Source organism: Rutidosis leptorrhynchoides, chromosome 11 (assembly GCF_046630445.1).
Source record: "Rutidosis leptorrhynchoides isolate AG116_Rl617_1_P2 chromosome 11, CSIRO_AGI_Rlap_v1, whole genome shotgun sequence".
NCBI classification, from domain to species: Eukaryota; Viridiplantae; Streptophyta; class Magnoliopsida; order Asterales; family Asteraceae; genus Rutidosis; species Rutidosis leptorrhynchoides.
This window is the reverse complement of record NC_092343.1, coordinates 136987357-136998893: the sequence shown is the minus strand read 5'-3', so window position 1 is coordinate 136998893 and position 11537 is coordinate 136987357. Positions and strand designations below refer to the sequence as shown.

The 11537-nt window shown below is 32.5% G+C and overlaps 2 protein-coding genes across 2 annotated transcripts; one reads left to right on the top strand and one right to left on the bottom strand.

Annotated features, from left to right (window-relative positions):
• The first annotated feature begins 4303 nt into the window (after positions 1–4303).
• On the top strand, positions 4304–5206 carry LOC139874991 (probable receptor-like protein kinase At5g61350). The gene has a single exon (XM_071862379.1). The coding sequence runs from the start codon at positions 4304–4306 to the stop codon at positions 5204–5206; it is 903 nt and encodes a 300-aa protein (XP_071718480.1).
• Positions 5207–5293: 87 nt separating this feature from the next.
• LOC139874990 (uncharacterized) lies at positions 5294–7520 on the bottom strand. The gene is made up of 4 exons (XM_071862378.1): positions 7226–7520; positions 6386–6778; positions 6065–6261; positions 5294–5302 (listed from the first exon to the last, which is right to left on the bottom strand). Exons 1-4 carry the CDS (start codon positions 7518–7520, stop codon positions 5294–5296), a joined length of 894 nt encoding a protein of 297 aa, XP_071718479.1.
• Positions 7521–11537: the final 4017 nt, after the last annotated feature.

Below are 11537 nucleotides of genomic sequence, written 5' to 3'. Positions count from 1 at the left end.
TGGACTATAAGTCTACAACCTTTCGTTTAATCCAAAACCTTATTCCCATTATGACAACGTAGACATCATCCTTATGACCATAAGTAGCGGTGAGTTCGTATAAGTCATACGTTATCTTTTGATCATAACCTTCAATTGTTATGTGCGTATAGGAATACGACACGTTAATATATTATTAATACGTTTATTGTATTTGTTATCGTATTAATAAGTCGATTATATTATATATTAATAATATAAGTGTATATAGGTTTTAAGTTTATTATTATTAGGTTATATTATTAGATTAATATTAATCAAAATCTTTAAATGTATGATAATTATATTTTATTTGTTACTTTATTTATAAGATAATTATTAGGATATTAGTTTAATAATTAAATAATGTACTTAAATAACTAAATAATTAATTAAATGATTAGATAATTATAAAAAATTTATTTTCCACATTATCTACTGATCAAATATTTATAAATAATAATATTTAATTAATAATTATATTTTATCTATTTATATAAGTCGAATTATATCTAATTATGTATAAATTCTTTTTTAATTAAAATAATTATCCAATAATTATAAATAAAATTTTGATAAACTTATTTAAGTATGTAAGCTGTAAAAAATTTTATAAAAATATTCTATTTCATTTTTGTACTTATCTTGTATTTATTCTTATTTTAAATTCTCGGTTTACATCAAAATAAGTTTAATTTTACATAAAATGCTAATACGACTCAAATAATTATGTTTTAAATTTAAGTCTTATCTACCGTAAAGATCATATAAAAATTTATAAATCGAATTTATACCAAATATATTATTTACTTAGAATTTTACACTCGAATATACATTTATTTATTATATAATTCAAAATTAATTATAAATAATACTCCAATAATTCTTTTAATTATTTTTATATGTTCTGCCACTGTTCTAAATAATTTTGGTGTAATTTTTACTGTTGTTAGTATTTTATATAATTTTAATTCATTTTATGTTTATATAATGAAATCGGTACACAAATAAATAAACAATAAATATATATAATGTTATATAAATTATTTTTTAGACTTTATAAATTATTATAAGTCTATTACACTCTATAAAAATTATTTTTACTATTTTTAAGTGTTTAGATTAATTTATCTATATTTCTAAATACATATATATATATATATATATATATATATATATATATATATATATATATATATATATATATATATATATATATATATATATATATATACCGAATACATTATATAACAAAAATAGTTATTCTATTAAGAAAAATAATATATATAAATATTTTTTATCTTAGAATATTGATATTATGAATTTTCATCAGCTCTTATATATTTTTAAAGCTATTTTTCAATTTATTACAATTTTTGTAGTTTTCGGTTAACAATAATAATAATAATTCAATATAAATTCGTATTTAATATATATAAAATATTTTTTGATCAGAGTAATTATTATATGCATGTTACTTTACTTTAAATATAATTACATAATTTAATTAGCATGATTTGTATTTTTTATAAATATATACATGTACCGGACATATATATATATATATATATATATATATATATATATATATATATATATATATATATATATATATATATATATATATATATATATATATATATATATATATATATATATATGTGTGTGTGTGTGTGTGTGTGTGTGTGTGTGTGTGTGTGTGTGTGTGATTGTGTGTGTATGTGTGTGTATATATACTATTTTACTTTTTTTAATTACTTAAAAATATAAATTCTTATTATAAATCTGAAAAATCGATTTTTATTAAACCTATAATACATAATAGTGTTTATCATGTATTATTTATATTTTATTTAGTTTGTTTCATATTTATTAAAAAAAATAAAAGTATGGTTCGGCTAAAAGAAATAAAAGGAAAAAAAATAAAGAAAAAAAAGGGAAAAGTAAGAAAACTCACAAAATACTTTAGGGTTCTTAGAGGAGCTTCAAAGTGTTTGTGAAAAATTTATGAAGCCTCGTATGTGTATTTATACTAACAAAATGCCTTGAAGAAAAAAGAAATCCTAATACAATTATAATTCCTTTTATAAATCAATTTTATTTTATTTTTTTAAAAGTCGGCCGAAGCCCTTAGGGGTATTTTAAATATTTTTTTTTATTTATTAATTGGAAAAATCTAGATCTCTTTTATTTTTATTTTGTTATTTATTATCTTTTTTTACATTAAACGAAATATATATTTATTATATATTTCAGTATTATTTTTTTATTGTTATTAATAATTATATTTTAAATTTAATTACATTTATTATCTCATAGTTTTATTAATTATATTTGAGCCACAATGTTTTTAATTAATTATATTCGTTATAAAATTAATTATATAACTTCATATATTCGTACAAACATTTACTAAAGTTAATATATATTATTATAACTTTATTTAGGGTTCGAGTTGTCGACTAAAAAATAACTATCCGATCAATGTTGATTCGTTTCACATTAATTGTATTTTAAATAACAGCCCTAGACATTAATACACATAACCATGCATAAACCCTAGGGGTATGATAGTCAAATCAGAAGTGGAAAAGTGAGAGTTGCTATATAAACTTGATTGCCTTACAAAAAAACTTATGAATCAATTAATTAAAGTAAAAAATATGAAGGTTGACACTAGATAATATGTACAACTACATGATTAAATCTCATCAGGAAAGTGTATTTGTACTCTAAGCTTTTATATACAAATTGAAAAGAAAATTACTTTCGAAGAGCCATTTACCATGACAGTAGTTACCAAATGACCTGCATCGTCTGTATGAATATACAATATCAATAAATTGGTACACTTAAAATACAATAGCAATAACAATAGTGTGACAGCTTCAAACAATTTAAATTAACTAACAATTCTAGTCATACACTGACAGACGTTCATGATTCAGTAATGCTTTGAAACCTATTGTGGCATAATATGAGTAAGCAAACAATACATGAGTCTATTTGAGATATCAATACGAATTCCACGTACATTTAAAAAAGAATTAACATTGAACCCCTATTTACCAGTTAATAAACATATAAAGTTACTCAACTAAACAAGTGACTAACAACATCAATTAACATTGAGAGCCTAACTAAATGATACGACCTGAAACAGAATCGATCAATGAACAGATCCTAAGAATGAAACGATGAGTTTACCTGCTCAAAACAATTTTTGATTGTTGAACGGAATGATTTGACGAGCACTATTTGCTTCAAATCCATCACCAACAAAATTATTGACGATACCTTCTTCAAATCGATTTGGAATATACTTAAACCTAATTGAGTGAATTCGTTTTCCAGAGATGAAGCCGATCGATTTGTTTGTTTGACACATAGAGTATTCAACGCATGGCTATCGTCTTTTTGTTTACATTGCTTAATTGTTAGTGTTATTGTTATTTATTTACATTTACATTTAATCACTTAGTATGATACATAAATATTATTCCGCAATAAATAAATAATTAAAAATTCTTATATCAAGATAAACGACACGTTTGCCTCACTTCATTTTACTCACGGTTCTAATCGTTTATATGTTTGCTTTCAATAAAAGATCTGCTAGTACACATTTAAAAGCGTATACTATATATACCACAGTTACAAACCTGAACCAAGTTGAAAAAATTTACATGCTTCTAATGTGTAAATCTTTTCACCCACTTATAGGTGGGAAGATTTATTTGTACACGTTAAGAAGCGTTTACAATTTTAACTATGTTCATAAGCGTGAGGAAAGTGTAAAAATAATTCATGCTTGTGTCAAGTGTGAAAGGATAAGTGTGAAGACAAAGGCTTTTTCGTTGTAGTGCGAGCTACAACTAAACATGACAACAAACTAAATAACAATAACGTAAACAACAAAATGAAAACGACAAAACTAAAGACGATTCTTTCTCACTCTCCCTCTATTAGAAAAGGAGGTTTGACTCTCAAATGGCTACAAGACAAGTATGTATCTAGAAAGAAGTAGACCTTAATATAATATAGTAATAATTTTAATTTTAATTTAATTTTAATAATACTAACCTTGAAAGATGCTAAATATAATTAATTGTAATTTAGTTTAAGACACAACACCACCGCATCTAATCTAATATGTAAACAATTATTTTATAAAATATACTGTATATTGGAAGCAAAACTTGATCCAATAATCCATTTATAATCACGGAAACATAACCATCTGCACAAACATAGTGAATAACAAAAAACAAGTATCAAAGATAAAATGTATTCCTCAAAGGTAAACCCTAGGAATTTTCAAATTTCGATGAAGGAGATAAATCGAGCTACCCAAAACTTCAGTTCCACGAACTCGGTGGACAAATTTAACAAAATCTACCGTGGACAGCTATCTGAAAGCTGGGGAAACCACACAGTTGTCATCATCAAACGCAGATATTTAGATATTATTTATAAAACAATGGGCGGGTTGAGTGAAGCGCTTAAGATAGCAACCAGTTTTCACCATGAAAACATCATCACTTTCATTGGTTACTGTTTTGAAGGCGATGAGATTTTTAAGGTTCAGGAGTATGCTATCAATGGATCACTTCATGATTATCTCGGAGATAAGAACAAGATGCGTGAATTAACATGGGCACAACGCCTTAAGATTTGCATCGGCGCAGCAAGAGGTTTGAAGCACCTTCACGACGGTAGAGTTATACATCGAGAATTCTCATGCCATGCTATATTATTATATGAAAATTTGGAAGCCAAAATCACAAAGTTTGGTAACTCAGCATTTGTCTCTGAAAATCAGCCAACTATACAAGATGGAACGTACTCGTCTAAGCTAGATCCGTTATACAAAGAAAGTGAGATCTACAACTTAGAATCAGACGTGTATTCGTACGGTTTGGTACTTTTCGAAATGTTGAGTGGGATATCGTGTGTTTCAGAAAAACTGATGTACTATGTCCGACAATACTATGATGATGATCTCCTGGACAAGTTAATTGATCCCTCTATAGAAGATGAAATCGATAATCATTCTTTCCGTAAGTTCGTGGAAATTGCATATAAATGCGTTAGTTTGGACATAAAGGATCGCCCTACGATGGATGGGATCATCAAGACACTTGAGGAAGTACTGGAAATTCAAGTAAGCATTTTTCAAAATATTTAGTAAGATAAGATTAATAGTTTAATACAAACGTTACACTAGATAGGATTTTTAGTATGACTAATAGTACTAGGAACGAGATAAAACGAATTACTCAAGCTGTAATCGTATTAACAGTTAAAATGGTTTGTCACAGAAAACGATTAGGTATAAGTGACTCATAATTGCCGTTAAAAAATAGTAAGAACTAAACCAAATTAATCACACCAGGTTTCGTTAAAATTGTTGGATAAACCAAAGTTTGCATTTTCTCTAAACCAAATTTCTGGTTAAAATTTTTTGATTGGAGGTGGTGTGAAATGAGAATATTAATAATCGATAATGCTTAGTTGTAACAAAGTAATATTATCATTAGCCACTAGTGACTATTTCCCCATTCTCCACTAATTTGGCGGTAATGAACCAAGTAATCACGTTACCAATTATTTTTTACTCCTATTTTTTCTCATCCGCTCAGTTGTATAATAACTATCTACCTAATATTATTTATTTTTTTATTTTTTTTTGAAAAGCAAGGAAGGATTTATATTAACATAATACAATGAGTACAATACATGAAGAAATCTTGGCACAATGAGTACCAAGATACAGACACAAAAACAGAAAACACTTGGGTTGCAAAGGAAGCAAAACCCACACGAATTACAAATTTTACAATGATCTTAAAAATACGCTAGGGTCGTTTAACCATGAGAGCCAATCCAAGCGCTTTCCTCTCGATCTCTTTGAAATCCATTCATAAGATTTAACTTGTATTTCATTCAAAGCAACCGGGGCGTTCCATTTTTTTCCTCGAAAGACCATGTTGTTCCTATTCTTCCAAATTAAGTACACACACACCCATTCAACGGCTTGTCATACCTTTTTTCCAAATTTAGTCATGGAAGCCGAGCAATTATCTCGACATATCTCGTTTAGACTAAGGTTAGACATGTTGCCAAGACCCCACCAAGCGAAAACTTTATCCCAAATCTCCATAGCATCTTTACAAAAGATTAACGAATGACCCACCGATTCTAGATCGTCATCACATAATGGGCACCTAACACTGTGTAAATCTATACCTCGTTTGTCAAGTTCAAGCCTAACAGGGAGCCGATTTTGGAGTGCCCGCCAAACAAAGACTTCTAATTTTCTTTGGAACCAAATTATTCCTCAAAGTTTCACAAGCATTAGGAGTACCTGCGAAATATTTTTCATCAATAATCCGAGTTAGCTGCTTGACCGAAAGACTTGAATTTGAGCCGAGTGACCACGTCCACCCATCAGGCCTGTTACCATCGAATTGAAACTGTGACAGCATCGCTTGCAAGGATTCGAGTTCACCACTTGTTCTTCCGCTGGGATTGCGCCGCCATTCCCAATTATATTGTAGAGACCTGCTGCTGAAGTGTACACGATCCGCGATAACCGCCTCTTTGTTTATCTCTAATCGATACAATCTAGGAAATAATTCTCTCAGCTTGATGCCACCGCACCACCTTTCTTCCCAGAATAGAGTAGATCGCCCATTTCCAATGTTTCTGATGAAGGAGCTTTTGAAATCAATCCCCAAATTTTCTTCAAGTTCGATACCTGCCAATACAATATTACGCCAAATAGTTGGCTTTGAAGAGCGAATAAATTCGCTATTCAAATCCAAAGTACCATCCGACCCATAAATACTTCGAATAATTTTGACCCAAAGTGAGTCGGTTTCGGTTTTGAACCTCCACCACCACTTCCCTAATAATGGCAGATTTTTGTTTTTAAGAAGCCCGATGTTTAACCCCCCCCCCCCCATAGTCGTATGGTGACACGACACGATCCCATCTAACCCAAGAGATTTTAGAGCCCGAATCCGACCCACCCTAAAAAACGAGAAGTAATACAAAGGTAGACTATTTAGAACCAACTTAATAAGGACTAATCGACCTCCAAATGACATCGAACGCATTTTCCAATTCGAAAGTCTTGCTTTGATTTTATCCACTACCGGTTGTCAACTTGATACTTTATTCATCTTTGCACCGATTGGCATACCAAGATAAGTAAAAGGAAGTGATCCCACTTGACAACCCAAACGATTTGCCATAAGAGCAACATCGTCGTGACTAACACCGATTCCATATAAGCAATTTTTATGAAAATTGACTTTTAAACCCGATGCCCACTCAAAACAACTAAGTAGATTACGAAGACTTAGGACGTTTGCTCTTGACCATTCCCCGATAAAGATAGTGTCATCCGCATATTGGAGGTGCGATAACACAATCTTGTCAGTACCAATTTCAACACCTTTGAATAAGCCTTTCTCGGAGATAGAATATTTAGTCATTCCGCGGCGAGGATAAAAAGAAAAGGAGATAACGGGTCGCCTTGTCGAATACCTCTACCCAATTGAAACTCCTTAGTGGGTGACCCGTTTACAAGAATTGAGATAGCTGCCGATTTCAAGCACGAGTATATCCACTTTCTCCACTTTTCACCGAACCCCATGCTTTTCATAACTTCTAGGAGGAAATTCCAATTTAGACAATCGAAGGCTTTCTCGAAGTCTACTTTGAAAAGGATGCTCCTTTGCTTTTTTTCTTTTAGGTACTCGATACTCTCATTCACGATTAGGGCACCATCTAGAATATACCTTCCTTTAATAAAAGCGCTTTGCTCTACACCGACAAGAGAAGGGATAACTCTTCTAAGCCTGTTCGAAAGAATTTTTGCTATTATTTTGTAATAGCTTCCAATCAAACTAATTGGCCGGAAATCACCAAGTCCACAAGGATCTGACTTTTTTGGAATCAAAGTAACAAAAGATGAGTTACACCCCCGCGAGAATTCGCAGTGTTCCCAGAACCAGGTGATAGCATTGATGAGGTCTGCTTTTATTAAATCCCAATACTTTTTAAAAAATAGCATGTTAAACCCGTCCGGTCCTGGCGCCTTTGAACTCCCACAATCGAAAACCGCGTCTCTAATCTTATTCTCATCAAAAGATAATTCGAGAGAAACAGCTTCGTTGGCATTTAAGCTGGGATATGAAAGGTCTTCCAAACTCGGCCTCTCCATATTTGTTTCTTCGAAAATGCATCTGAAGTGTTTAAAGCATTCTTCCTTTATATCCTTAGGGTTATCATTCCAAACTCCATCGATATTTAACCCCCTGATGTTACACTTGTTGTAGTTCCTACGAATGACGGAGTGGTAGAATTTTGTATTTTCATCGCCTTCGGTTATCCATTTAAAACGAGCTTTTTGTTTTAACATCTCCGCTTTAATGTCCTCTTTCTCGATCCATTTTTTCCTAGAATCTTTCCAAAGGGTGATTTCATCATCATTAAGAGTGACAGTTTCAGCCTTCAATTCCAAACTAATAGCCACACTCTTAGCAGCCTCAATTTCGCCATGAATGTTGCTGAAGTTCTTACAGCTCCATTCCTTCAATGTGGTTTTAACGTTCTTAAGCCTATTCCTAAATACACAATCCTTTCTCGAGTTGTCAGGGACCGGATCCAACCACGCATCACTTATGATTTTATCAATACCTGCCTCTGAGAACAACGCATCAAAAACTTTAAACGGTTTCGGACCGAAATTCCTTTCTTAGTTTTTCAAGATTATAAGGCAGTGATCGGAGTGTTTTCCTTCCAAAGCCGCCGCTGTGAGATCGTTCCACAAATTAAAGCACTTATCCGAGATTAAAAACCTGTCTAATTTGCTAAACTTGATTCCATCGTCACTAACCCTAGTGAAGTTCCTCCCACCTAATGGGATTTCCAACAAACAATTATATTCAATAAAATCATTGAACCGCTTAGCCCTATATTCAAGGAAATCACAATTAAAACGTTCCAAACTATCCCGCACTTCATTGAAATCCCCACAAAGTATCCAAGCTTCATTATCTTTACCTTCTAGCAGTTTAGACAAATCATTCCACAATTTAATCTTCTTCGAATCATCGTGCGGCCCATAAACATTAACAACGTTCACAATATCTTTAGAACTCTTCCATATCCCACGAATACCAACAACACAATCTAGCATAATAACATCAGTTGCCTCGAAACAGTTTGTGTCCTAAATTAATAACTGACCCCCACCTTTACCAATTTTTTCTTTCTGAGTAAAGTCACAATCTGAGGACCACCATAATGATGATACCCAACGCAAATCAACAGAATTAATTCTAGTTTCCTGAAAAGCCATAAAGGAAGGTTTTTCTTTCGAAAGTAATTTTTTAGCCCACCCAAACTTGTTAATTTTTCCCCCGATGTCAAAACCCCTAATGTTAAGAGATATTATCTTCATGATAAGAATAAGAACGAATCAGGAACAGAAAAATCTTACTGTAAGGACGTTTCTCCTTCCATTTAAGCCCAATCTTCTTACCATATTCACGAACACTGATAGATGGAACGGATTAGGAAGAATTCGTAGAATCAGCTGCACGGCTGTTGGATTTAGAGCTCATAGGTTTCGAATTTTTAGCCTCACAGGTAGTACAATTCGAACGAAGAGGTTGGTCACAGGCCTTAGGGATCTCGCAGACCTTTTAATGTTCATCATCCTTGATGATGACTTCCATCGCCGGATGTTAGAACAACAGCAATTTCGTTTGTTGTTATCGACAGGAACCTTCTTTTTTATTTTGGGTAAACTTTTTGTCAAGGGAATAGGTACAGAAGACCCCACGTGACCATCATATACCCTATCCGGATTGTTTTTAGCTGGTGTAACTGGAACATCATGGCCCAAAGAATTGTTTAAATCAACAATTGGGCTAGAACTGTCCAGGCCCGTATGAGTATGATTAAGTCCAGCTTGATTTTCCCCATAAAAGTCCACATTGTAACCGGCTTGGGCCTTGTCATCAACACTAGGCCCAATTGAGTCTGACTTCTCTTTTGGGCTCATATAGGAATTCTTGGGCCTCGAAAGCGTATCAGTAATTACTTCATTAAGATTTTTGGGACTAAGCAATCGACCTGGAGGAATGGGAAAATCATTAACACCTTGAAAATCGTTAACACCTTCTTGAATAGGGTTATTGGAAACATAAGCGTCCTCCCCATGCCTGACACAATCATCTGCACAATCTTCCTCGTTAATGAAAAGGTTTCGAATTCCAAAACAATTAGACTCTCCATCTTCCACCTCCTGATTCCGAACATTACGGAGATCACCGGAAATATTTCCAGTCACCGGAGAATTGTCAGAGGTCTCCGACGTATCATTAACCATATCTTCATCAGATTCATACGTGTTAAAGCTGGCATTGTCATCATCATCCTCTAAATTGATGAAAGTGTCCTCAACCCATTCATCATCTTCTTCATTCGACTTTTCTGTAGGCTTGCAACTGTTTTTATCATCCACACCTACATCACTCACATCATCAACACCATCATCGAAATCATTAAGAATAAGATCAATTTCAACCTTGTTGTCACCTTCTCTTACACTAACTTGGATATCCCCTTCATCTAGAGCAAGATTGACCTTACCATTAATAAAACAAGGATCTCTGGTAAGAATAAGAACTTCCCCAAACGTGAGATTTTGATTTTCGTCAGGCCTGATTCCGCAATTAACAGTTTCGATGACTTCACCCCAATATTTAGCAACCGATTCAAAAATGGATTATTTCTAACAAGTAACCGGCACACCACGTATTTCGATCCATACCAATCTTTTCGGACTTGTGAATTGTTTCCCAAGTAACTGAGCTTTACAACACCACTTATGGATAGCATGATCATGGTTATTTAGAACCTGCAACGCTTCGATAGTGGACCCAAACACCCACAGGATATCAAATCCACCCAAGTATTTAATGTCACAGTTATTCATTCCTTTTGCTCTGCAGATGGAGTTAATTTGAGGAATAATCCTCCAGTCATTGACAACCCCATGAATAGATCGTCGATTAAGATGGTTGGTTCGATCGTTACTCCTGATCACCACACATCTATGAGCATCTGTCTTCATAGAAACATTAGCAGAATCATATTTCGCATTTAACTTCTCTCTAAGATCAGGCCTAGAAATCTTGTCCCTTAGATCTCTAGGCAAAATATTACTCCTTGCATCTGCATTGTGATTGCCTGTAACAGAACTATAGTTGCGATGATCCCTAAATGCGTTGCAATTCAGTCGATTAGTGAAGTGACGGTTGGTTTGCCTATTGACAGAGGTCCCGTAACTGTTTCCCCTATTTCTCGTCCATATATTTTTCAAACGTATTATTTTTTTATCCGATATTTATCATTATCAATCAACGTTAAAACAATACATCAGTATGTGATTCTGAAAATTTGTGTTTTCAACCTTAACAACAAAAACAAATGCTACT

What these genes read in the sequence shown, in the direction of transcription:
- LOC139874991 (XM_071862379.1), top strand. Translation starts at nt 4,304, where the DNA reads ATGTATTCCTCAAAGGTAAACCCTAGGAATTTTCAAATTTCGATGAAG.
- LOC139874990 (XM_071862378.1), bottom strand. Translation starts at nt 7,520, where the DNA reads ATGACTAAATATTCTATCTCCGAGAAAGGCTTATTCAAAGGTGTTGAA. An exon ending in ACTTCCTTTTACTTATCTTG is followed by an intron (nt 6,779 to 7,225) that starts GTATGCCAATCG and finishes TTGTATTGGCAG; the next exon opens with GTATCGAACTTGAAGAAAAT. An exon ending in TGATGAAAAATATTTCGCAG is followed by an intron (nt 6,262 to 6,385) that starts GTACTCCTAATG and finishes AACGAGGTATAG; the next exon opens with ATTTACACAGTGTTAGGTGC.